The 25,840-nt window shown below is 56.0% G+C and overlaps 2 protein-coding genes and 1 long non-coding RNA gene across 8 annotated transcripts; 1 reads left to right on the top strand and 2 right to left on the bottom strand.

The window, feature by feature from the left end:
* Window positions 1–626: 626 nt before the first annotated feature.
* On the top strand, window positions 627–16,349 carry EGFL7 (EGF like domain multiple 7). Of its 5 annotated transcripts, XM_036394165.2 has the most exons (10): window positions 627–715; window positions 3,674–3,742; window positions 8,619–8,784; window positions 10,302–10,418; window positions 10,985–11,097; window positions 11,703–11,798; window positions 12,983–13,147; window positions 13,922–13,986; window positions 14,267–14,423; window positions 16,071–16,349. In XM_036394165.2, the coding sequence occupies exons 3-10, from the start codon at window positions 8,705–8,707 to the stop codon at window positions 16,091–16,093; spliced, it is 816 nt and encodes a 271-aa protein (XP_036250058.1). In that variant the 5' UTR covers window positions 627–715; window positions 3,674–3,742; window positions 8,619–8,704; the 3' UTR covers window positions 16,094–16,349. The 5 variants fall into 5 exon arrangements, with proteins under 5 accessions (XP_036250058.1, XP_036250059.1, XP_036250055.1 ...); XM_036394166.2 differs by lacking the exon at window positions 11,703–11,798; XM_036394162.2 differs by lacking the exon at window positions 16,071–16,349 and having other exon boundaries at window positions 14,267–15,462.
* On the bottom strand, window positions 709–6,360 carry LOC118693513 (uncharacterized). The gene is made up of 3 exons (XR_004981265.1): window positions 6,275–6,360; window positions 2,300–2,437; window positions 709–1,029 (listed from the first exon to the last, which is right to left on the bottom strand). It is a non-coding gene; the product is annotated as an uncharacterized LOC118693513 (long non-coding RNA).
* A 779-nt stretch (window positions 16,350–17,128) lies between the features above and the next one.
* On the bottom strand, window positions 17,129–25,164 carry AGPAT2 (1-acylglycerol-3-phosphate O-acyltransferase 2). Of its 2 annotated transcripts, none has more exons than XM_036394271.2 (6): window positions 24,961–25,164; window positions 21,343–21,476; window positions 20,757–20,932; window positions 20,525–20,620; window positions 18,980–19,052; window positions 17,129–18,522 (listed from the first exon to the last, which is right to left on the bottom strand). In XM_036394271.2, the coding sequence occupies exons 1-6, from the start codon at window positions 25,146–25,148 to the stop codon at window positions 18,371–18,373; spliced, it is 819 nt and encodes a 272-aa protein (XP_036250164.1). In that variant the 5' UTR covers window positions 25,149–25,164; the 3' UTR covers window positions 17,129–18,370. The 2 variants fall into 2 exon arrangements, with proteins under 2 accessions (XP_036250164.1, XP_036250165.1); XM_036394272.2 differs by having other exon boundaries at window positions 20,757–20,897; window positions 21,398–21,476.
* Window positions 25,165–25,840: the final 676 nt, after the last annotated feature.

Genomic DNA, 25,840 nt, shown 5'->3' with positions numbered 1-25,840 from the left:
CTCTCTGGATACCTCTGCTACATCCCCAGGCTGTCCATCCTCCCTGCTCTGCTCTCCTCTGGGCGCTGCTGGGTTCACCCCAGACCCGCTGGGATGTGGGGCAGGGCAGGGACGCGGGCAGGGCTGTCCTGGCTGTCCCACCAAGGCTCGTCCTGAGCCTGGATCGTGCTGGGCGTGCACACCAGGAGCTCAGCAAAGCCTCCCAGGTTTATAACCACGGTGCTGGGTGCTTTTCATGCTGTCTGCAGCTACTGTGGGTCCTGCTGGCCTCGTCTGGGACATTGCACAGTGCAGGCAGGAGGCTTCCATGAGGCACCCAGGGTATTTTGGGATGAAGGAGCAGCTGGGATAGCCAGGCACTGTCTGGCTGTGCAGGGACACGGAGCAGAACCACGCCAGTGAAGGGCTCTTGGTAGAAATAACCCAGCATATTTTCCCCAGGGTCCAGCATTCGTGGAACCAACTCCCCGAGCAGAGAATCAAACACACAAAGAAACAGCAAGGCTTTGCCAGTGATCCAATAAATTTCAAGCCGGATTGGGAAGGTCTGGCAGTGCTTGGGAGGCTGTGGAAAGCTGTTGTGGCTGGAGCATCCTCAAAAATCCACCTGACCTCTGGGCAGCAGTGGGAACACGGATCTGCCCCGGCAGATTCTCCCTGTCCTCCCCGGGATGTGCCGATGGAGCTGCTCCCCCGCTCTGCTGTTCCCCTGGAGGTAAGGACGAGAAATCGAATCCCGTCTGAGCCTTTTCCCAGGCTCTGCTGCTGCTGCTGCAGATGGGGCTGGCCCCGGGGAGGAGGCAGATTTACAAACTGCAGCAAATTGGGGAAAACGAGCCCGTCCCGCTGTCCCAGCAGCAGCAGGAGGGCTGGGAGGAGCACGGGGGAAGAGGTCCCAGACCAGGCTGGGAAACAAAAATGTCTCTGCAAGCAGAAGGGGGGATCAGAACTGTTCTTTCCTCTGTCCCAAAGTGAGCTCCGGGATCCCCGTCCTGCCTAGGGCAGGTTCCTGCAGCTGGAAACTTTCCCCTGGAAGAGAAAAGATAACGAGAGCAGGAATTTCTTGTGGGAAAGGCTCTCTGCTGAGCTGTTCCCTGGGATGGTGAAAGGGCTGAGCCACCCTGCAGCTATCCCACCACACTCCCCATGGGCTGATTCACTGGGAAAGCGGGGCAGGAGACCACTGCCAGGTTTTGACGGGGAAATTTTACAGAAAGCCACAAAATTCAGTTTATTCTTGGGTGGGATGAATCATTTCCCAGTTTTTACACTGCAGCCATTGCTTCTCCTCTAAATGTAAATAAAAATTTAAGTGTGCATGTGAGAGAAAATAAAGCTGGCTGTGGGATGGTGCCCTGTTCCTGCATTTGTTTTTGCACAGGCCCAGCTCAGCTGCTGGTTGTCCCCATGGGCACCTTAAGTTATAACACACTGGTCCTGAGACAACTAATGCTTGTGAATCCTTACTCAGGCCAAAAAATAAATCACTCTGTGGGGCTCAGGTCTCAGTTTTAATGTGCAGAGTCCTGAGCCACTGGTGACAAGAGTTATGGGTCAAGTCCTTTTCTTGGTTTGACCTGGTTTTATCCCACTGCCATCAGTGGACTCCTCGATTTCCACTGAGATAGCTGGAGTGCAGCTGACGCAGCTGAGAACAATATGGGCCAGAAGAGAACAGTGGGAGGTCACTTTCCTCACAGAGCCCTGCAGAACAGGGGCTGCTCCAAAGCTTAAACCGAAATGCAAAGTTTACAAACAGCCTCACGAAATCCTGGGCAGAAGAATTTGTCCTAGAACAGCAAAAGCCATTCCTCCTTTTTCTATTTTTGAGAAGCACCAAAAATCCCCTTTTGCTTCAGCAAGTGGCTCCAGCTCTGTGCCAGACCCCTGTGGAGACCAGTGGGAGCCCATTGTGCGCTGCAGGTATGGGGTCAGCCATGGCTTGTGGGGGCTGAAAGGTTTTGCATCTGTGTGTGTGTCACTCCGTGCCCGTGTCCCCACCCATCTGTCACTCCAGTCTGGGCAGAGCTCGTGTGCCCGGGCACGTCCCAGGCCAGGGGCTGGAAGTGCTCCTCTCTAAAGAGCAGGCTCCTGATGTGGGACTTTAATTCTCCACTGTTTATCCTTCCTTCTCCATGCCCCAGATACCTCCCATCCTTCTACCAACCAGGGAAGCGCTTCCAGCCCTCAGCTCCAGCCCTCAGTGCCCCATGGATGCTCTCAGGGGGATGCTGGATGCCCAGGCAGGTGCAGGGGGCTTGGCAGGCCCTAGGAAATTGGGAGGTGGTGAAAATCTCACCTGGTGCTCAGCCTGAGATGTGCTCAGCACTTGCTGTCCCTCCCAGCTCACGCTGGTGGTAAATCCAGTGGGAGACAAGGAGGTTTTCACGTTGTTGAATCTGAGAGGGAGGCTGGGCAGAAACATTTCTTTGCTGGCCTGGAGACAAGCATTAATATTAGATGTCGTGGGAGTACACTTGTGGTGTGCAAGGGAGAAAGCTGTGGGGGAAAAATGTAAAACATGGGGCAAGGGAGGACTTTGAATTCGGGCGGCCACGCAGGCAGGAGCCAGAATCCCCCGCTGCCTTTGTCAGGAGCTCATCACAGTGGCATTAACAGTGCCAACAGATCTGATCTTCCCCCAGTCTGCACTGGCATAACTCCTCTGCTTCCAAGGGAACTTTGCCAGGCCTTGTCCTGGGGGATTTCCCTCCCAGCATAATGAATATTAGCACAGAAGACACAGAACCCTCCCTGAGAGCAGAGGATTAAATGCTCTTTTAATGGGCTGTGTGCAGCTCTTTAGCAGCTGACACGGGCGCTTTGCTTGAGCAAAGATTTGACCCAATAAATGGAAGTGGAAAGGAAACTTTCTGCAGTTAAAATACTGGCAGAATTTTAAAATGCTCAGTGCACTTAGGGAGTGGCTGCCCGCGGCTGAGAAGGCTCCAGCGGGGTCCCTGGAAGTGCTGGGTCCTGGGCTGTGTGGTGGGGTCCTGTGAGGAGCTGAAGGATGAGCCCATCCTCTTCCTCACCATCAAATTTACACGTGGAATGCCAGGGATTCATGCAAAGGTTTCCTTTGCATGTGAGGGATGCTTGTCCTTAAATGAGGGTAAATGGTAAAATAGAGTGTAATGGTAAAATAGAGTGTTGGGGAACAGCAGATGGGATCACAAATCAGGGGGTAAGCTTGGATACACATGGGACAGTGTTCCAGGTGCACTCCTGTTCTCCTGGGTCCTTGGAAAATCCCAGCCTTGAGCTGCTGGAGGGGATAGACCCTGCCCAGCAAATCCCTTCTGCTCATCAGCCCCTGCTCATCCCCCAGCCTGCTCAGCCCTGAAAGGTGCAAAGGCACCGTGGCTCTGCCTGGATCCCCACTGGGATCACAGCAAGGTGAGGGAGGATCGGGGCCATGGGATGCTCCTAAACCCCCACTGTGGGATGGGGATGGATTTCCTCATGCCCTGCCATGGGTGTGACAGTGTCTGTGCCTCTCTGGCACACCAGCAGTGTGAGCTCAGTGCCTCGGGGGCTCTGTGGCCACCACCCTGCAGGGATTTTGGGAGTGTCCAGGGAACACCAGGTCCGTGGTGGGTGAGGGCTGGGTCTCTGCTCTCTGTCTGCCTGACCAGGGGAGTGTAACACTGGGCTTTTTCTGTCCTCACAGAAAGAAACCAAGATGCTCCACAAGCAAAGGGTCCCTGCCCAGCACACCTGATGGAGCACCGTGGGTGAGGTGAGTTGTCTTGGCTGCAAAATGAGATCCTGTGTTTTCAGCATGGCCACACAGAGAAGCTCTGGCTTCCATGTGCATTTTGCAATTATTAGACAATAATTCAGGCTCTGTTCATCTCCCCCGTACACCAGAAAAAAACTCAATAATACTCTCTCATAACAAGATAATTGCTGTGCTTCCAAATCTCTTGGGAGTAGTTGCCTGTGCTGATGAAATTAAGGGAGCTGAAATCATTCCCCAGAGGGAGGATGGCTCCAGAGGGTGAACAAAGCCATGTGAGATGCTTTACAACACAGAGCTGCACTTCCACCAGCACCACCAAACCTTTCCCTGCTGCTGGGAGGGATCTCCATCTCCAGCAGCACTTCCAGAGAGGATTGCCCTCTGCTCCCTTCCCAGGGAGGATCCCACCAAAGCTCCTTTTACATGGAGAGCCCCAAGCACCCATCAGCTTCCCCAGAGCTCCAGTTCCATCAGCAGCCCCAGCGTATCCCTGAGGAAACAGAGGGGATGGGCCAGTGATCTCAGTTGTTCTCTTGGAGCCATTATTGTTGAACTGGTAAATATTTCCTTTAAATGCTTACATGCTTTCAAAAAATTTACAGGGCTTAATGGGAACAAATATTCCCAGGGGGCTGTATCCTGCCATTCATTTGCACATCAGATCCCTGCTATCTTTAAGAATGGTTCTGTGCATGGGCAGGCGCCTAAGTCATCTGAGAAACAATAACCCTCTGTGCTTTAATTTTCCAGACAAAAATGTAGACAAAACAAGTGGCATTTTGGCACAAAACGAGCTGCTTTGATAAAATACTGGGCATTTAAGAGGAGAAGCCTGTAGGCAGCTGGGCTGGGGCTGTGCCGGGGCAGGTGTTGGGCTGAGCCCTGGGTGTCACCCTGGAGAGTCCCTCTGCAGCTGGGGGGCTTCTGAGGAATTCCCTAAGCATCCTTTATGATTTGCTGCAAAGCTGGTGGTTCATCACCGGCTCCTGCAGGACTTTGGGATGAGCTCAGGGGGATTAGGGGCACGGAGCAGGTCTCTAACCCAGGGAGAGGCGATGTCTCCGAAAGTCCTCTGTGGTGGTGGGGAGTGCGGAGCGGGACAGTCATTTGTAGTCAAGAGAATTCAATTTGCCCTGGGCACTGGTGATGGACCATCCCCCGGGGAGTCTGCGGGGCCGGGGCTCAGCCGCGATCTCTCGCTGTTAATCCCCAGCCCACCCAGCCGGGCTGGGCCATTGGGGGGCTCAGGGCCCGTGGGGGCTCCTCCTGCCCTGGGCTCGCAGGTAAGGCTCCACATCCACCCGGGGCAGGGGTCGCCGCAATCCCGTCCCCATCAGCGACACTCGGGACACCACAGCAGCGTGTCCCCTCACCCGGGCGGGGCGGCTGCGGGTCCTGCCGTGTCCCCGCATGACTCCCCGCGGGTCCCGCTGCCTCCGGCGGCGCTGCCGCGTCCCGCGGAGCCGGGGGCAGGCGGAGATCCCCGGGCCCCGGCGCTTCCCCCCGGCCGGGAGGCTCCGCTTTCCTCCCCGCCGGGAGCTCATTGGGCCGGGGCGGAGGGACCGGCTCGGGCCGGGGGAGGAAATGCGCGGGGGGCACGGCCCGGCGGCGGCTCCGCGGCTCTGCCACCGGCACCGGTGAGTCCCGGGCGGGAGGGCCCGGCACGGCCGGGGGGGCTCGGCGGGGACGGACGGGGCACGGGGGTGCCGGCGGAGCGGGGCTCGGTACCTGCGGCGTGGGGAGCGGCCGGGGGGATGGACCGGCGGGAGGGCTCGGGGCTCGGGGCTCGGGGCTCGGGCTGCTGCGGCCGCGGGAGCATCCCCGGGACATCCGCGTCCCCCCGGGACTCCCGTGTCCCTACAACCCCCTAGGACACCCGTGTCCTTACAGCCACCCTGGGACACCCGTGTCCCTACAGCCCTTACAGCTCCCCGGGACACCCGTGTCCCTACAGCCATCCCGGGATATCCGCGTCCTTACAACCCCCTAGGACACCCATGTCCCCTACAGCCCTTACAGCCGTCCCGGGACACCCGTGTCCCTACAGCCCCCCGGGACACCCGTGTCCTTACAGCCCCCCTGGACACCCGTGTCCCTACAGCCCCCCTGGACACCCGTGTCCCTACAGCCCCCCTAGACACCCGTGTCATTACAGCCATCCCGGGACACCCGTGTCATTACAGCCATCCCGGGACACCCGTGTCCCTACAGCCCCCCTGGACACCCGTGTCCCTACAGCCATTCCGGGGCACCCGTGTCCTTACAGCCATCCCGGGGCATCCGCAGCCCCGCAGTCCCGGGCGGTACCGGGTCCCTGCATGGTGACGCTGTCCCCGTGCCCCTCCGGACAGTGTCACAGCCCCCTCGGCGGTGTCACCGTGCCCGTGTCCCGCTCCGTCCCGCGGTGCCGCATCCCAGCCAGCGCAGGGAGGGGTCTGGGAGGGAGAATCTATCGCCTGCGGCTGGCGCTGACCCTCGCCGGCACGGTTCGGCTCTGAGGGCACAGCCAGGGCTGGATCCCGGGTTCACCTGCAGAACCCGGCCGGGCTGTCTGGAAAATTGCAGCTTCTGGTCCCGGCAGAGCCGTCGCATCCTCGCCCGGGGCTGGATTCTCTCGTCTCATCCCTCTGCAGCCTGAGCGCGATTCCTCCTGCTGCCCTCAGCTGGAGTTTTGGCCGCGGTTCCGTGGGCAGAGCTGCAGAAAGCGCTGCTCACCTGCGCCGTGGGTTGGGTGTCCCCTCGGTTGCTGTGGCAGGTGAGGCAAGAGCAGAATTTTGGGAATTTAGGAGAATTTTGGGAATTTAGGAGAACTTTGGGAATGGTTCTGGCTGGATGGCTGACAGGAGCACGTGGTCAGCCCAGGAGGGTTTGCTGACCCCTAAGATATAATTTCACTTGTCAGACCATGGGGCTTCACCTCGTCATTTGAGAGGCTTAAAAGGCAGAGACAAAAAAAGTATTTATTTTTTTCTTGAGCATTATTTTTTTCTTCCTCAAGTTCTGTGCTTTAGAAAAGCATGGAATAGATGGTGACAACAGGTTGGAGGATCCTCAGCAGCTTTAAAGAGGTTGATTTTTGTAAACCCATAAAAAGACAAGTCTAGACTATCGTATTTTCTACTTTTACAGCTTTTTCTGGTACAAAGCAACCATAATTTTATGACCCAGAGGGATCCTTGAGGTAGGGCACTGCAGCTCCAGTTCAAAGTGAAAAAACAAAATCTGTATTTTAGGCTCGTGCCCTGTGTTTCCTGCCATCCCCACAAGGAAAGCTCCCATGGCAGCCACGGGAATCCTGTGGGAGGATGGAGATGGTTGGCAGAGTTTGACTTCCAGACTTCAGGATCTGGGGCTGTAGGGAAGTTTTGTGTCCCAGTATAGCCCTGGGAAAAGCTGACTGATGGAGCAAAGGGGAGTTGGTGTGTGTCTGTACACCAGTGTCCTTGGAATGTCTCCAGGAGGACTGGGGAGAGGGAAAGCTCCTTCACTATTTTTAAAAAAAAACAAACTTTCCTGCAGGACAAAGTGAGATTTGCTTTCCCGATGGTGGAGGTACCATAAATTCTTCATTAGGAAATTAAACTAATTGCAGTGTTTAAAGAATGGAGGACTACAGGCTTTAAAGTACCAAAATCCTCCTTCCATCCTCTGGGCTGGGTTTGCATGGAAATCTGCTGGGATATTTGATATTTGACATTTGATATTAAGAGGCAGGAATGCACCAGGCTGTTTCTCTCCAGATGTCGATCTCCATTTCTCCCCACCTCAGATTCTTCTCCTGCACCAAGGAAAGGACAATCCTGAGTGCCTTGGAGAAGGGCTTGGAGACCTGCATGTCTGCAGATTTGCCATGGTTATTTGTAAAAACCCGTCTCAGAGTTGGGATTTCCCAGTGGAGTTTGGGGATCAAACTGCAATTTTCCAGTCCAATCCTGCCCCACAGCATGTGGGGATTTTAGAAAGTTGATTTGCAGCTCCCCAAATCTGCAGTCTCAGAAGGAGGTTTCTTGTTGTGTAGTCTCCCCTTTCAGACAGTTTAATCAGAAGATTCTTTCTTTAATTGCTGCATATTTAAGGTGGGTTTCTTGATTTGTTCCTCCTTCAGCTGCTGCCATCCGGAGGCCAAGTGGTTTGTTTAAACGAGATATTGTTTCAATTGGATATAGTTACTGACTCTCTTCAGCCTTGTTTTGTATTTGTCCTCTGCTAGAAAATCAAAACCTCTGGGTTTGTGCCTCAGAGCCGACTCTGCAGATGGTACATATGGCCCTTTTCTCTGCCACGAATTTGTGTTTTAAAGAGAAGAAGATCAGATTTCAGTGTTTTATGTGGTGGGAAAACACAGCTTTACAATGCTGTGTGCATTAAGAAATGACAGGCCATTGTTTTGCCCTCTCTGCCTGGAACTGGCAGCGAGCTGGAGGCAAAACACATCCCTTCCCTGCCCCTCAACACACAGCTGGGCAGCCCCTGGTGCCCTGAGAGCATCTCCAGGCATCCCCTGGGGTAAATCAAGGGTAATTCCTGAATTAATATTGAGCACAGTGACGAGACGAGCAGGGCAAGGTGGGTTTGTGCCTGGAGCAAACCCCACCCTGCCAGGGTTTGTCCCCGTGGCTCTGCTGGGTGTCACCAGCTGGGCAGGGACACCTCACAGAATCACAGAATGACCCAGGCTGGAGAAGACCTTTGAGATGAAGTCCCTTGACCTAACACCTCCTTATCAGCTGCACCATGGCACTGAGTGCCACATCCAGGGACAGTGACTCCACTGCCTCCCTGGGCAGCCCATGCCACTGCCCAATCTCTCTTTCAGTTCAGAATTTTCTCCTGAAATGTCCTCCCACTCACAGCGGTGCCCTCCTGCCCGCAGGGATCCCCACTGAAGGACGAGCCATGCAGTAGGAGCCAGCACATCCCACGGAAGAGCAGGACCCAGTGCTGCAGGAGGAACAGGACATGTGGAGCCTCAGCTGCCTCCTCTGGGGACTCCTCCTCATCCTCAGCACCACCAGCACGGAGGGCTTTGCCCCGGCAGGGTAAGGCTGTGTTTTGTTTGCAGCTCTCAGGTGTGTTCTCCACCCATCAGGGTGAGGCACATCCTCTCTGGGGGGGAACAGCCCTGTGTGGCTCTCTGGGCTGCTGAGGAGGTGGAAAATGCTCTCCCAGGGCTCAGCAGCTTGTTGCTGGTTGTTTGTTTTCTCACTGGAGCTAAAACATCTCTCAGAGAAAATGTCCCAGCTCTGTTTAACTCCAGGCAGGGGCACAAAGACACTCTGGGCTTTTTGTTCAGAGAGTCAAAAGCTGATGAGGCCCTGAGCTGTTCAGGAATTATTACAGTCTCTTTCAAGCACATCCTCCATGAAAATATGTGTGAAATGCTGCTAGCACAGAGATCAAGCGCTGTGAACAAGCTGTCACTGAAGGATGCAGCTCCCATCAGAGGATGCAGCTCCCAGCTCTGATGGACACCCAGGGACGCAGGTGTGGAAAAGCCCAGGCTGGGCTTTGTGCTCCCCAGGATGCTGCTGGGGCCCATGGTCCTGCCAGCCCAGCAGGGGCAGCTCCAGCAATTCCCCTTCCCTTTGTGGGAAATGGGTCTGGGAGAACTCCCTGGCTCCCAGCACAGCCTGGGCAGGCACAGCTCAGCTCCTGCTGGCTCTGAGGAAGCCCAGAGCTCACTGCCCCAGTTTCTTCCTGAGCCGAGAGGAGCTGGAGCTCAAAAGCCTCCCCCAGACACAGCTCACATTTTCTACAAAGTTTGTTTTTACACTGAAATGCTCCTCCAGTGTCAAACCTTTCACATTCTGTCCAGGACTGAAACCACAGCTGAATTCCTCGCTCACACGCACAGGCTGCAGCTAAAACTTTGTTCTGAATTTTACAAAGCAAACAATTGCCATTTAAAAATTGCATCTTCTATAACATTAATCATGAGGCTGAGAGGAGTTTTCTGGAGTTAATGGAAACCATCTGATGTCCATGCTAATTCCCAGGCTTTTTATTTTAGTTTCTAATTGAACTGGGAGGCTGAGACAAGTAGATGGGTTCCTCAGTGGGACTGACCTGCTTGGGCTGGAAATTGTTGAAAAAAAGGATGTTTAACCAAGACCACTTTGGCTGTTAACCTTGGGAAAGTTTTTGCCTGGATAACACTCATCTTAGCAAGGCTGGGGAGTGCCTTTTGTCCAACCTCTAATTTTTTTGTGGTGAGCCTGACCCTTCCTGTGAAATCATTAATTTCTTGGTGACCACAGGGGTATCCGTTTCAGGAATGCAAAAGTCTCAGAAAGGAAAAATCCACCCAGAAAGTGAGTGATTTTAGGGGAAGGGAGACAATGAATGTAATGAGTAAATCATCCCTAAATCTGGGTCCCAGCTGCTCCCTCGGGACGGGGGAGGAAGCGCCCGCGCCGCTCCAGAATTGTGTCACTGACCCCAAACAGCTTGAAGTGGCTTCCCAGGTCACTGGGGCAACCAGTGCAGCAGCCCAGTGCAGGGAGGGGAGCTCAGGCCGTGTCCTGGCTGTGGGACTGACCCAGCTCCGTGTGCCCAGGCGCAGGGTGTGCGCAGCCCCGGGGACGCCGAGCGCCCACGCCGAGTCCCACGTGCAGCCCGTGTACCAGCCCTACCTCACCACCTGCCCGGGCCAGAGGCTCTGCAGCACCTACAGGTGAGCCCTCCTGCCTGTGCCACGGGCAGCACAGAGCCTGCTGCACCCACAGGCGTGGGGATTCTGTCCCGTGTGACCGCGTTCACGGGGGGCTCGGGTTGAGGGAAGAGATGAGGATCTGGCTTTATGTTTCAGAAGGCTTGATTTATTTTTTTATGATATATATTACATTAAAACTATACTAAAGAATAGAAGGAAGGATTTCATCAGAAAGCTAGCTAGGAATAGAATAGGAAAGAAAGAATGGTAACAAAAGCTTCTGTCTCAGACAGAGAGTCTGAGCTAGCTGACTGTGATTGGCCATTAATTAAAAACAACTAACATGGGCTAATCACAGATCTACTTGTTGCATTCCACAGCAGCAGATAACTATTGTTTACATTTTGTTCTTGAAGCCTCTCAGCTTCTTAAGAAGAAAAATCCCAAAGAAAAGATTTTTCATAAACGATGTCTGCGACAGTTCCCCCCACTGGAATGGGGATCCCAGCCCCTGGGAGCGCCCTGAGCCACTGTGGGAGCAGGGCAGGGGTTTGGGGCATCCTGCTCAGCCCAGCCTTGCCTTGCAGGACCATCTACAGGGTTGCCTACAGGCAGAGGCACAGGCAGCTGCCCCAGCCCATGGCCTCGTGCTGTCCTGGATGGAGCAGAGCAAGCGGCCACACGCTGGGCTGTAACAGAGGTGAGGAGCTGCTGGGTCACCCCGGTGCCACTGCCTGTCCCCAGACCCTCGTGTCCCTGGAGGGGGCCCCAGGACCCCATCTCTCATTTACCAACCCTCTGCCTGTCAGTGGATTCTCCCTGAATTAAATTTTCAGCATGACAGCCAAATGTGGTTCAATATCTGATTAATTCCCAGCTTTTCTCTGCTGCCTCTTGGGCCTTTTCCCTTTGGGATCACTTATTACCTTTATAGTTACCAGAGGATCAATAAAACAATTCCTTCCCATCTAAATCAGCAGAAATGGATGAGAAACACTTTCAGGAGGCAACAAATACAAACCACAGCAGCAGCCAGTCTGTCCCCAGTGGGCTCAGAGTGTGGCACCAGGGGCTGCTGCTGCCTGCTGCCCTCCTCCTTCCCACCTTTGCTGCCTGCAGGGCCTTCAGCTTCTTTCCAGCTCCTCTTCCTCCCATCCATGCTGAGCCCTGCTCCCTCTGGGCAGCTCAACCCCGCTGTGTGCTGCTGGTGTGTTTTGGGGTGTGCACAGCTCCAGGGGGAGCGAGGGAGGGAGCTGGGGACCCCTGGAGCAGCTGGGTGATGCTGTGCTGTGTTCCCTCTCACAGCTGTGTGCTGGGAGCCGTGCCAGAACGGAGGGAGCTGTGCCTTCCCTGGGAGATGCTCCTGCCCCCCTGGCTGGACAGGGAGAGCCTGCCAGACAGGTACTGGCCATGTCCGCCTGTCCCTGCTCCTGTGTCATACCTGCCCTGCTGCTGGGACAGCTTCTGGGAGCATGCCAGCTGCCACAGGGGCTCTGGGTGTCCTTTGCCCCACACCAACCCCTCAGGGGGGACAGGGACCTTGTCAGACCTTATCCCTTACCAGACCTTGGGCCATGTCTGACTCTGTCCCTCTGCACACGCACGACACTTGCTCCAGGAAAGGATGGGGAGTGTGGCTCCCTTTGGCTGCCTCAGTTCTCCCTCCTGTGCAGCTCTGGCACCCCCATTTTCTCTGCCTGCTGCTCTGTGCTGGGTCAGGGTGAGCAGAGCTGTGAAGCTCTCTGCAGCACAGAGCCCTTGTGGGGCCAGCCTGGGGTTATGTGTCGTGATCATCCCTCCCAGGCTTTGTAAACTCTTGCTGTAAACTAAAATGCCCTTTTACTGCAGAGACTAAAAATCCATAAACCAAAGATATCTGGGGGTGGAGGAGAAGTCTGGTGATGTCCAGGCACGGGAACAGCGCCAGTGCTCCTCACAGCATGGAGAAATCAGGCAGTGTGGGGCACACCAGTGCTGCAAACCCCTGCCACGGCATTTCCCAGCTTTTCCCAGCTTTCCAGCCTCCTGTAAGGCAGAGGAGGAGCGTGTGGCATTGACCCATGCTGGGCCAGGCAGGGCTGAACCCATTGCTGACAGCTCCAGCTCTGAGGGAAAGGATTTTCCCACTGCCTAAAACAGATTTGCCCGGGCGTGGGAAGAGCTTCAGCTCTTTCTGCTTTGTGGGAACAGCTTTAATAACTCCCCCGTGTGAGGAGAGGTTACTGGGTTCTGTACACACTTGAAAGGCTGATAGCTCCTCGCCACAGCTGGCTGGAACCAAAACCCCGGCCGTAAATCCGGGATGAGAGCAAGCACTGCCTGCACCCGCCTGGCCAGAGCTGGGACATTTCTGACCACAGCTTCTCCTTCTGGTGGTATTGTGGGGGGAGCAGGAGGAGGGGAGGAGGTCAGACCCCCTCCAGCTTAGCCCAGGTTTATCCAGGGCTGTCCCAGGCGCTGAGACATCCAGAACTGTGCCGAGCACAAGCCCCAGCTCACTTGGGGGGCACTGCCTGGGGTTCCATTGCAGCCCCCCTGTGTCCCTCACCCTGTCCCCTCCTCACTGAGCTGTTCCTGTGTTCCAGACGTGGATGAATGTGCCAGCCAGAGCCATGGGTGCAGCCAGCTCTGCATCAACACAGCCGGGAGCTTCCACTGCGCCTGCCGGGACGGCTTCAGCCTGGCCGCCGATGCCAGGGGCTGCCAGCCCCTGGTGCCAGCCCCTGGGACAGACGCCTCCAGCCAAGCAGGTATCCTGTCCCTACACTGAGCCCCAGCTGCTGGGAGCCTGCAGGGAGAGCTGAGGGAACACTCAGCATCGCAGGAGATGGGAGAGGGGACAACAGCCAGAGCCCCTCAGCTTTATTCTCTCTGAGCCAGGAGTGCTTCTCCTACCCAAACAAGTTCCCCTGAGCACAAATCCATCTGTGAGGGTGGCAGGGCCTGGCTGTGGCTGGAGCTGTCTGGGATGTGTCTGTTCTCTCCCTCATCATCCTCGTTCCTGCAGGGCAGGTCTGGAGCCACGAGGAGCGGCGCTGGTGACGGCCCATTATTACTTTTGGTACGCGCTGTGACACTTCAAACTCGTACCGTGAGTAATAATGCGCTGTGGCCAGCATGGGCACCACACAGCAAACATCTGGGACAGCCTGCACGTGCCCCACCTGCCTCTGCCCCTGTGCTGGGCCCTGACAGGGACAATCCCTTGTGCCCACCAGGCACAGGGCAGAGCTGGGTGTTATTTGGCAACACGGGCACAAAAGGCCAGGATCCACCAGATCTCTTGTCCTTTAAGCATCGCCCCACTGCCTGAAACCCTCCCCGCTTTGTTGCAGGTGCTGCAGCAGCAGGAGCAGCCTGTGCCAGATGCCAGCAGGTCCAGCTGATGCTCTGGGGGATGACCTGGGGGTGGAAAGCAGCAGAGCTTGGCCAGAGCCCTGCAGCCATGTCTTTCTCCCCAGCAGCTTCCACCTCACTCAGCAGTGGGCTTTTACTCACTGACATTCCCTGGGTCACTTTTTCAGGTCCCTCCAGTGAAATGAAGGAAGAAATGAAGGACCTGAGGAGCAGAGTGGAAGCGCTGGAGCAGGTGAGTTGCAGCACATCCCTGTGCCCTGTCCCTGCTGGGCCAGCTCCCACCCGGGGCTGTTTGCAGCCAGGGTTTCCCTCCTCCCCGGCTCTGTTTTTAACAATCCCAGCAGCAATCCCAGCTGTGCTCCCCGCAGCCGCCGGCAGCGCCCACACCACGGCTTTTCCAGCCCTTTGAACACAACTGCAGCCCCTTGAGCCCTCCCTGGTGGGTGCTGCATCCCCCCCGGGTGGTCCTGCTGGCCGGGGGGATGCACTCACAGCTCCCCTTCTCCCTGCAGAAGCTCCAGCTGGTGCTGGCCCCCTTCCACAACCTGATGCCGCCAGAGGATGTCGGCGCAGACCCCATCAGCCGCCTGTCCCACTCCCTCCAGCAGCTGGACAGGATTGACTCCCTGAGCGAGCAGATCTCTTTCCTGGAGGAGAGGCTGGAGACCTGTAAGTGCCTGGAAAATCGGTGGGGGATGATGATCTCCCTGCAGCCACGCTGGCCACAGGGAGCAGATGTGGGCCAGCGAGATCAGTGACACATATGCCACTGTTAATCTGGATCTGCCTCAAGCTCAGCAGCCTGTAATTAATAAAGGATGAACACCAACAGCCCATTAGCTTCATTTCAAAGCTGTTTCTATGGCTGCACCATCTGACTGCCCACGTAGCAGCCAAAAGTGGCGGATTGGCACATGGAAACGTGGCTGTGGGGCAGGGCTGAAGGAGGCACTGGGAGCAGTGGGGCACCTGTGGCAGGCAGCACCTCACAACTCCTGATAACTCCTGATATCCTTCCTGATAACTCGGGCCTTAGGAAAGAACCCCCAACTCTTAGGAAATTAACAGCCCAAAAAGTCAATCAGGGAAGTTTAGGGAGCGTGCAGAAGTTGGCAGATTTATGAGCCTGGGAAGTTTTAGGCATTTCTTTTGGAAGTTTACAGACCAGTAAGGGCACCAGACAGGGTCTCTGAAGTAGCAAACTGAGGAAGGGCCCCCAGTGAGAGCTGTCATGTGTGAAATGGCTGGAGGTGGAGGCTCCTGCCTGGTGTCCCCACCACGCAGAGGGACAACAGCATCCCCTCAGGTTCCTGTGGTGCCCACCTGGACTCCAAGCAGAACACAACCATCTGAACTCTTTTCTTGTGATAGGCAGCTCTTTGCAGCTCATTTTCCCATTAAATAATTCCAGAAACTAGACACGGTTGGGGTGTGCAACAGCAGCTTGCTGAGTCTTGGAAAGACTCAGGAGAAACTGGTTCAGGGCATATTCAGTCCCAGTTCAGTGCTTGCAGTAATGGCTGAGAGAGAAAAAGAATTCAAAGAACTTCTCTGAAGGCAAAGTAGCTGCAAATAGACACTTAAAAACCATCTCAGAAAGGGGTAATTACCAGAACCACTGAGTGTTCCAGCAGGCTGAGTTTTCTAGTAGTGCCCTGCACATATTATTAGTGACAGCACAGAGGAATGTGAGCAGTATCACAAGGTAACATGGATTCATTCCAAGGGATGACTCCAAAGTCCCGAAATTAATTTTTGCCAAGTCTGTCTCAGCAAGCAAAACCTGTTTTTGTCTCTTTTCATGGTCCCTGTAGGACACAAAGCTGTCCTGTCATACCCCAGTGAGCTCTGGGGCTCACAGGGCATCCCATGGAGTTACTCAGCCATCCCTGTTCCATGCCTGGAGGAGCATTTCCCAACTAAATGCTACCCTCCAACTGCACTCCCCTATTTACTGCTCAGTGGGGATGTGTGCAATGACCAAAAAACCCATTTTCCCTTCTTTAAACCACCAGCAGAGGCACCAGGTCAGAGCTCTGTAAGCCATAACGATTTTGGCCCCTGATCCAGCACAGACTGTTCTGCCATTGGATTTGGGGACATTGTGCACAGGGCCCAGGCAAGGACTGTGACATGCCAGGGAGGTGACAGTGACACTCCTGAATGTGGGGAGATGAAGCCTGCCTGGGCTTGTTTGCCAAAAGGAAAGCAGCAAGTGTGGGTGACAGTCCCAGAGGTTCAGGTCAGTCTCATTCTGCCAGGCTCATGATTGAATTTATCAGGCTGAATTTATTTTCTTTTTTCCAATCTTCCCAGGTTCCTGCAAGAATGAACTCTAGCAGAGTGCCTGGGGACCTGGAGCAAGCTGACCCACAGCTCTTATCTCCCTCTCCAGCCCTAGGCTGGGGATGAAGCCTCACCATCACAGGAAGGCAGAGGGTGGCAGGAGAAGGCAGGAGAAGGCTCCCATCAGCATCTCCATCATTCTCTCTTCCAGCTCACCACACCAGAGGCCACACAGCTCCTTCCAAACTGGACTCTGAGGCCTCTCCCTGCTGGAGAGGCAGCAAATAAATGCCTTACCTCGTGCCATGAGTGCCTGGCTGTGCCAGACTGGCTGTGTGTGTCACCTGGGGGGTGTGCAGCTGCCCCAGGCTTTTCCTCAGCACTACCCTGGGATAACAGCTCCCAGGGAGCAACGGGCACAGGGCTGGCTGTGGAGCACAGAGCTGGCCCAGGCAGGGCAGCTGCCTCCCCACACTCCCTGTGCTTGCTGTCACAGAGGGAAGGTGGGGACAAGTCCCTGCAGCCCCAAGCCAGGTGTCACAGCAGGGGAGAGATGGCCCTGGTGCCTGCAGGGCCGGGTACAGGAGTGGATGCCCATCCCTGCAGCTCCCATTCTGCTCTCCAGGAGCCCTGCAGTTGGATGGTGCCTCACCAGTGAGGTTGGTGAGGCCTCCCTGCCTGGGAGGGCTCCTCCTTGTCCCCCCACAGGGTGGGGACAAGGACCCCCCCTGTCCCTCCCTCACCAAACCCACCCCCTGCGAGAGCTCAGGGATCAGCACCCCTCCCTCAGCCCCCACACAAGACAAGGAAGCTCCTTTATTTAAATAACCAAAGGTGTAATTTCTATTTTTTTTTTTTGTTGATTTTTTGTAAAGCAGATAACATTCTCAGCCCAATTAAAAGTGAACAGCAGACAACTGCACATAGAGGCACTGCTCCCTCCTCCCAGGAGGAGTCAGACATGGTTCCCCTCCCCAGGAGCCCTCCCAGGGCCCTCCTGGGTTGACCCTCCATGACAGCCCTTTATCTGCCACTCTCACAAAGTGCTGGTTTGGTTCCCACCCTCCCACCCCGACCCTTCCCATCCCCTGAGTCTGTACTGTAAGGCCCCTCCAATGAAGCCCCTGGCAGCACCAGCTCGGCCCAAGGGCTCCTTCCATGGAGCTCCCTGCCTTTCCCAGCTGAGGCCAGATAAACACAGCTCCAGCAGTGCAGGCTGCAGGAGCTGGGTGTGCTGCTTACCTGAGTAGCCCCAGCTGGTTTATCCAAAGGTCCCCTGTGCCATGAACAGGAGAGCTAAAGCTAAAGAACCATGGACCTGACCCAGCCTCCAGGGGCATCAACATTCCACAGCTCCCGGTGAGGCATCCAGAAGCTCTGTTGGTCCATCACCCTAAGGCACAGGGGAACCCGTTTTATCTGACTGGAAAAGCGGTTTATATCCCCCAAAGGGGGAGCTGAAGCCTTCCCAGCCCCGTGCCAGCTGCAGCTCACCCACCCTGCGGCTCTGCAGGGGTTTTACAGGCCCTGGAGAGCAGCAGCTCCGCCCCGCACATCTCCCCCAGCAGAGACGCGGGACAGGCACCATCTTTCGGCCAGCGCTGACCATGACAAGTGACAAACCGAGCACGACAGAGCCCTTTGCCTCCATGAGGGGCATTGCAGGGATGTGACCAGGCTGAGCCACCACCACGGCAGGGAGCTGGCAGCAGTTTCCCAACGTGATGCTGTTGTGACACAAGGGCACCTCAAGGGGACAGGCCTGTGTGTCCCACTGGTGGGTGGGAGTGCTCTGGGCTGTCCAGGGAGGACACCACACTCCTAGCACTGCTGAAAAGCCAAAATCTGGATTTTCACCCCAGTTCTCAGCCCTGTCTGAGCACCAAGGTTGTGCTGATACAAACTGCTGCCTGGTGGTTTCCACCTGGGACATCACAGGGCCACCTCACCAGCTGAGCCTGCTGGAACACAGGTGCAGGGACAGTCACATGAGGCAGAGCTCAGGTTCCAGGCAGGTTTTTGCTGTCACCCCAAGCTAGCTGCAAGAGCTGGGGGAACTCACCTCTCTAGTCATTGAGCCCTTTGGTAGCACAAGTTTGATGCCTGAGAAATTCAGAAAAAGGAGATATTGTGAAGTGAGAAAATGAACCCATAAGAGAAATCCACTCAGAGGGGAACCTTAGTGCTGGCTTGACACCCTGTGTGTGCCAGTCTGTGGTGCTCCCAAGAGTTAGAAATCACTGCAGAGGAGAAGAAGATCCTTCAGTATTTGGCAAGAACAGACAGGTCCCTTCAGCCACCACTGCACGGTGACACCACTGGAGAAGGCTCTAGGATGAGTCCTTTGCCTGGCCTGGATGGCCTGACAGCCTGAAGAGGGTCTCCCTCATGGTGCTGAAGCATCTGTCAGAGAGCTCGGTGACATCGTCTGACGTCAGCCCTTTGGTCTCTATTGGAGGCAGAACCTCAACCTTGATTTTGCCTGGGGACAAGAGAGGAGCCTGTGAGAAACCCACACGCCACAGGAGCTCTGTTCTCTGCCCTGTTCCCCACCCTGGACAGCCCCAGCACAGCCCTCAACCCCTCCCAGGGCTTCAGGCATCCACCCCTGGAGCACAGGCAGAGTTAGATGCCAGCTCCAACAGCTGTGCCACCCAGCATAATCCCCCCGTGCCCCAAACTGCCATCCCAGCCAGACCCTGCCCAGAGCAGGAGGTAGCAACCAATTTTTAATGAAAACATCCCTCAGTGTATTTAATTACAGCCCTTCCTGAGTTAACCCAGCCCAGGCTCTGGTGCCAAGTGCTTTGAACTGCCTCCAAACATCTCCCAGCAGGGTTCCTCCTGTTCACCCCAGCTCTGCTTCCCTCCCACACCCCTGTGAGCCAGATCTCCACACAGGACAACAGCAACCCTGTCTCCAAGTGACTCTTTGTTACCTGATGTAAACAGTTTTGTCTTTGGGTTATAGAAGCTGGTGAAGGAGGAATACACCACAGGGATCACTGGGACCTTGGGGAAGGGAAGAAAAAGAGGAGTTACTGGCACTTCAGGGCAGGCCAGAGACAGGCAGCAAACCCCATGCTGCAGAGCTGACCTGGCCTGGCTCTCAGACACACAGGGCACACACAGCCCCACAAGCAACACCCACTTCCAAAGGGTAGAACAATCAGCAGTCAAATGGAATCAAAACCACTCCCCAAAGACTCAAGGCACAGGGATACTCAAGGAACCAGGGCCAAGTTCCACTCCAGCCTCAGCTCAGCACTGGCTTTTAGGGCTCCTCGACCCAAGTGAGGCTCCAAACCCCAGGTATTTTCTGTCCTGCAATCAAACACTGCAGGCTGCCTGTTCTGACAGGCCTTGCCTGCTGTACAGGCATGTGTCTGGGGCAGGGTGGCTGCTCTGCTCTCAGTTTCTAAGGAAAGGAGTCACCAGTTGTTATCAATTGCTCCTGGGGAAGCTTCAGACAGACACAGGGCCAGGAGGGCAGGCAGAGCTGTTGCTCCAGTGCTGGTAACACAGCCAGGATCTACAGTTGGTGACTCAGGGGGGTGTAGCAGAGGCAGGAACCAGTTCCATGTCATCCTTTCCTCCAGCAGCTGCCAGGCTCTGCCTTGGCTGCATCACCCAGGCAGGAATGGGGATGGTACAACACAGGCTACACCCTGGGCTTGGCCAAAAGAACCCAGTCAGAGAGCTGGCATCTCTTCCCTTTCCCAAAATCCCTGCTGTAACACCTTTCCTGGGGGAAACCAGTTTCCCCTGAGGCCTTGAGTCATCCCAGTCTCTGGCACACTGCCCCAGCACTGTGCCCAGGCAAACACCCTGCTCCTGAGACAGCTCTGGCCTGAGCCCCCACTAACTGCTCATGGATGCTGTCATTTTGGAGAGAAAAGACATATCAAGAACTGCCATATGGCTGCCAGGGAGGCAGCAGCTATTTTCACACAGAGCAAGCCCAGATGTTGCTCTAAAGCACAGGAATTAACAATCCTGAATCATCACTATATGACTGTGACCTGGGGGATTGAGAAATGAATCGTCAGCTTTGGGCTCCCCCAGGAAAGAACCCACTGGGCTCCCTGCCAGCAGCGAGCTCTGGGCTGCAGCCATGCCCCCAGGAACCCCTGGGCACTGGCACTGCCCTGCCATGCTGCCAGGAAAGCCTGGAAACAGGGATCAAGTGTGCTGTCCCTCACACTCCTCCCTCCAGAGGGGACACCAGGACTGAGGCAGGCAGGAGAGAGGACAGGGCAGTTCTCCACTGTCTACAGCCACTCACGCTCGTTCCCAGAGGGGACAGAAAAGGCCCTTTTCTGGCTGCTGCAGGGCAGCACTTCTGACACCAGTGGTTTTCCTGAGTAGGTGTTACCAGGGAACACAGCTCATCTGAGAGCAAACAAACCACACACTGCATGATCAGTGTGCAGTGCCACTGCAAAAGCACTCAGGGTTCCCATGCAGGGGCAAAGCACTGTTACCTGTGCCTGGACAGCGAGGTGAAATGCTCCTTTCTTGAATGGCAGCAAATCCCCAGTGCAGTTCCTTGTGCCCTCTGGATATACCCACACCTTCACCTGCACATGGAGAGAGAAGGCTCTGCTCCAGAAATCCACTTGCTCTGGTGGGAGACACCAGCCAGCTCTGCCAAGCTGAGCCAGAAGCACCACAATGCCCCCATGCCACCCCACCCAGCTCCACAGTGACACTCACATTCTCAGCCACCATAGTCTTGGCCACCTCTGACATGACCATCTTGGCACTGCTGGTGCTCTTCCTGTTGATGAAGATGACGCCACCGAGGTACATGATGAGCCCCACGCTGCCCATGTACATCAGCTCCTTCTTGCCCACCTGGACACAGTTGTCGGGCAGGACCTCCATCAGCCCTAGTGGGATGGCAGAGGGCAAGACCCAGCAGTCACCCCTGGGACAAGGACAGGACAAGGACAGGGGCACCAGGGACAGGCTGGTGCCTTGCTTCTCTCCCAGCCTCTGAGAGCAGGAGGCTTGGCACACAGCAGAGTTAGTGAGGCAGGGTGGCTGCAGGACACCCCCAAAGGCAGCTGATTCCCCAGCAGCAGGGAGTCCAGCAGGGCCACTGGCACATGTGCTGGGCCAGCACCTCAAGGACAGCAGAACCAGGGGGGCTGCACAGGTGTGGGATTGCTCAGAGTGACAGGAGACCTGTCACAACCAGCACTGATGGGGAAGCTGCACCAGGGGCTGCTTGTACAAGCAGGACTTCTCCCAGTGGTGAGCAGGAGAAACGTTCTCTTCCCTCCCACCAGCTCCTCACCCATCATGTCGAGGACGCTCTGATGGTTGGACAAAATGACAGCAGGGCCCTCTACCTTGAAGTTCTCCAGTCCCTTCACCTCAAACCTCACGCCGAAGAAATACTTGAAGGTCTTGACAACAGCTTTGATGATCCTGCAGAAGGAAAAAAAAGCAGTCAGCAGCAGAGCAGAGAGACCAAGGGCTGCAATACCCAGTGGGGGTGGAAGGAGACAAGAAGAGCTCTAGGACAGAGAACCTCCAGTCTTATTTGTGCTGTGGTCCACCCAGGTGTCTGTCCTGCATGGTCCCACATGCTGCAGCAGTGCTGTTCACTTGCTCTGTTCAGTGCCATGGTTCTGGGCTGCCCTGGTGCTAACAGGCTCTTTCTCCTGCAAGCAGCAGGGCCCCACAAGTTGTCAAACAATTCTCCCAGGAGCTGCCACTCCCCAGCACACACGACACCCAAGGAAGGCTCTGCCAGGTCTGCTCCTTGCAGTGCTGGAAGATGGGGCTCAGCGATAGAAACAAACCCGGGGTGCCCGAGGAAAGAGGGGAATGAAGGTGAGAAACACTTCCCTGCACCAGGCAAGGAAGCAGGCAGCAAACAGGATGCTCCCCACGTGGCTTGGCAGAGGCTGGGTGCCCTCAAGCAAACCCATGCTGAAGCTTTTGCCCTTCCCCAGTGGATCTACAGGTCTGACAGAGCTCCCAGCTTTTCCCAGCTGGAACACTCCAGCCATGCCAGCACTGGAGCACATTTCCTTGTCAGCCCACAGGAGCAGGGCCCATCTATGCTACCCCCTGACCAGGGACACTTGGGGACTCTCCAGCTAGGCCAAAGGACACAGGCAGAAGCTGGCAGAACACAAGGGCTATTTTGGGCAAGGGAACAGCCATTTTTCAGGACAGGTGGCAGAGGAGCCTGCACGTGAACAAGGCTCCCAAGAACAGCCACCAGCATGGCTCTGCTCTCCCCTAGAGCTGATTCAAGCTGACCTGACCTCCACCAAGCACCTGGATGTCCTGCCTCAGAGCCACCTTCTCCCTGGCAGACAGGGGATGGAGCTTTACTTCCTGCAGCAGGAAATTGAGGAACAGCCAGCTTTGTCCCCACCACAGGGTCCGGTTTGGGAACTGTGCAGCACCATTGTGCTGAGAAGCATCCTTGTCACTCAGGTGGGAGGTGAGCACCTGGACAGCATCTCATCCTGGCTCGACAGCAGCTCCCAGCATCTGCTCTCCAAAAGTCTCCATAAACTCTTGAGCCACAGCACTTTTCCCAGCTTGCTCCTACTCACAGCAGGGCTCACATCTCCGTGGGTGTCCCCCCATGCAGACCACCCGAGCTGGCTGTAACACTGGAGTTCAGGCCAGGCCAATGGCCCGAGGTGACACACTGCTATCAGTCCTCATGTCAGCTCGGTGCAAAGAGCCACACCCAGGGAAAGGACACAGGGAGGAATGCAGAGCTCCACAGCCCGCTCCAAGGTTACAGGGTGCAGTCTGCTCCAAGGTCACAGGGGTGCAGTCCAGGTGAAGAGATGGGGTTACAGGTGAGACGAGGCAGGGTGACACGAACCAGAGAGGTCTGGGGGGATGCCAGGCCACCAGGGTGACCTAAATCACACTTCTCCTCCCTTCTGACTGCCAACCAAAAAAGAGGTCACCGCTCTGGAAGTCACAGAGCTCACTGGCTGCTGGGAGAGGCTGGTTACACATTACTCAAGAGCAACCATCCAGCTTCCTCCTGCCAGCCCGGGGACAGACTTTCCTTGCACAAGATGTGGTGTGAGCCACTGAAAGAGGCAAAGGGGCAGAGCCCAGAGCAGGAAAAGAGCAGGGGTGACCTGCTGGGCTGGCCACATGACCCACAGGGTTAAAGGATGGATCTGAGTCCCCACAACCCCACAAGTGACTTCTCTGCCGGAATCATCGACTCAGACATGGTGCAGCCACAGCTGCAGAGAGCTGTAAAAACAGTGCACTTATTGCCAGAGACAAGGAGTATAAAAATGACAGGGAATGGGACTTTTCAGTGCATCCCTAACAGTCTGAGTATGAAAGCCAGCAGCCCCCAGATTCACGTGCTCTGCTCCACAGCCAGTCACAGAGGCTTGTTTAGGATACTCTGATTTTCAAGGACTACTGAAATCTGCTTACCAGATTGGAAGCTCGTGCAAGATGTTTTACCACAGATAAACAGTTCTATCTCTATCACACACCCTGGGTAACCTCTTCCAAGTCACACCAGCTCGACACTGGAGCCAGCAGCACAGCAAGAACGGGGTGTTCTGCACCAGGCAACAACACCATTATCACTGTCTGTCCACCAGCACATGGTCTGCTCCAGCCCCCTTTCCCAAGCTGGAATAAATAGCCTGGGATGTTGGAGAAATAAGGAACTCACTGGTTCACCTCAGCCACGAACCTCCCAGGGGCTGAAATACATCACCAGGTTCTTCAGCCAGTGCCACTACAAGGAAACAACAGGCTTAAGTTACAGGAAAAGGGTGGCTCTGGCCAAAATTCAGCCCTGGGTTTCAACAGGAGGAGTTATCCAATGCAAGTTCTTGTTCCCAAATAATTCATTGAAGTTTACATAAAGTTTAGAGGCTTTATTTTTGGGGGGAAATAAAAGGATAGCATCTCCATCACTGACATCATAAATTCTCCCAGCTGCAGAGCTAGCTGAGCATTGGAAAGCTGCTCCTGAGTGAGCCAAGGCAACCAAAGCTGGAGAGAGAGCCAGGCTGGAGATCACAGAGCAGACTGCCTGGGGCCATGGCACCAGCTGGGACCGGCAGGGCACAGCCCTCAAGGCAGCACATCAGCTCCCTCTGCCCTGAGTCCTACGTGTGAAAGCCACACTGCAAAGCAAAGTCCAACTCCACCTGCTCAGATGCTGCCAACCTTTGATCCTAAAGGATGTTAAGGCTCTCCTTTCCACTGCATCCACATGACATGCTCAGCAGAGGTAAAAAGCTGCCTAGGGGAGAGCAAAACCAGGAAATGAGATGTCCTGTGCTGCCAGCAGAAGTGCCAGCTCTGCCCGTAGAATGCACCTTGGCATGGAGAGGAGGTGCTGGATGACAGCAGCCCCTGGGCCCTTGTCACAGGTGTCCTGTCAGGGGACACAGGGCCAGACAACAGCTGCAGGAGAGCTGTGCCCCGGCAGCACATGGCACACAGCCTACCAGCCTCTGCTGCTGGGGCAGGAAGCACCCCAAACACAACCACCCAGCTGTCAGGATCAAAAGGAACCTTCTAGAGACTGGCTCCATCTGCCACGGCGGGGTCACCCAGTGACACGGGTGTGTTTGGAATGTCTCCAGACAGGTAGATTCCCTCACACTCCCTGGACAGCCTGCCCCAGTGCTCTGCCACTCTCAACAAACACTGCTCTCCTGCAGCTTTCCCTAAAAACGCCACCACCGCCACCTTCCAGGCGCTTCATCCCCAAACGCGCCTTGCCGAGGGCTCTGCCACAGGCCAGGACAGCCACCCTGAGCCTAGAGGGGACTCCCGAGGCTGCGCTGCCACCGATGTGACAGGGGCCGCCGCCACCCCAGGGGCTCCGGGCAGCGGCGGGGCGGTGACACCGCTGTCCCCAGCCCCTGTTCCCGCGTTCCCCCCTCACCTCATGTTCTTGACGGTGCGGCCGCCGTTGACCAGCAGGCAGGCTACGGCCGCCAGCGCCGAGGCCAGCAGGCACAGCACGCAGTAGAAGCCGATGCGCAGCGTGAAGTTGACGGTGGGGCTGAGCTCCATGAGGACGTGGAGCAGCAGCAGCACGGCCGTGCCCCATAGCAGCCACCCCATCTCCATGACGGCTCCACCCGGACCAACCGCTACTGCTGCCACCTCCTCCTCCCCGGGCAGCCCGCGCTGAGCCCGCCTTATGTGGGCGGCCCTGCCCGCCCCGCCGCTCCCTCGGCGGGGCGGGACGGGCGAGCGAGCGGGGAATGTTCTCTGTGGAGCGGGCATTCCTCAGGCTGCTGGGCGGGCCGCCGTGGCCATGGCGAGGGGAGGAGGGCGGTTGGTTCCCTCACGGACCCCTGTGGGGGTTGGGTGCCCGCATGGAGGAAGTTTGGGATCCTCATGGAACCATGGGGAGTTTTGAGACCTCCCCATGGATTTCTGGGGGTGTTTCGTTCCCTCATGAAGCCCTGTGGGGGGTTTGGTCTCCTCATGGAGCCCTGTGGGGGGTTTGATCCTCGCATTGACGGTTGTGGAAGTTTGGGACCCTCATGGAGCCCTGTGGGCCTTTGGGACTCTCTTGGAGTCCTGTGAGGGATTTTCACTGCCTGTGTGGTGCCATGGAAAGGCTTTGGGGTCCTCCATACTGTGAGGGAGTTTGTGTCCCTCAGGCCAGTATGTGAGGGACACAAACCTCATAGGCCCTTGCCCACCTTCTCTGCTGGTGCTTCGTGCTGGTTTTCCAGCGGCACAAATGTGCTGAGCAGGATGGAGCTTTCCCTGCTGGCACTGGGGTTAGGATAGGATCAGGCCCCGAAGCT

Source organism: Molothrus ater, chromosome 20 (assembly GCF_012460135.2).
Source record: "Molothrus ater isolate BHLD 08-10-18 breed brown headed cowbird chromosome 20, BPBGC_Mater_1.1, whole genome shotgun sequence".
Taxonomy (NCBI): Eukaryota; Metazoa; Chordata; class Aves; order Passeriformes; family Icteridae; genus Molothrus; species Molothrus ater.
Note: the sequence above shows the minus strand (reverse complement) of the source record. Positions and strands in the feature narration are given on the sequence as shown.

What these genes read in the sequence shown, in the direction of transcription:
- EGFL7 (XM_036394162.2), top strand. Translation starts at nt 8,705, where the DNA reads ATGTGGAGCCTCAGCTGCCTCCTCTGGGGACTCCTCCTCATCCTCAGC. An exon ending in GAGGGCTTTGCCCCGGCAGG is followed by an intron (nt 8,785 to 10,301) that starts GTAAGGCTGTGT and finishes CCGTGTGCCCAG; the next exon opens with GCGCAGGGTGTGCGCAGCCC. An exon ending in GAGTGGAAGCGCTGGAGCAG is followed by an intron (nt 13,987 to 14,266) that starts GTGAGTTGCAGC and finishes TTCTCCCTGCAG; the next exon opens with AAGCTCCAGCTGGTGCTGGC.
- AGPAT2 (XM_036394271.2), bottom strand. Translation starts at nt 25,148, where the DNA reads ATGGAGATGGGGTGGCTGCTATGGGGCACGGCCGTGCTGCTGCTGCTC. An exon ending in GAGCGTCCTCGACATGATGG is followed by an intron (nt 20,933 to 21,342) that starts GTGAGGAGCTGG and finishes CCATCCCACTAG; the next exon opens with GGCTGATGGAGGTCCTGCCC. An exon ending in ACCTCGCTGTCCAGGCACAG is followed by an intron (nt 19,053 to 20,524) that starts GTAACAGTGCTT and finishes CCCTTCCCCAAG; the next exon opens with GTCCCAGTGATCCCTGTGGT.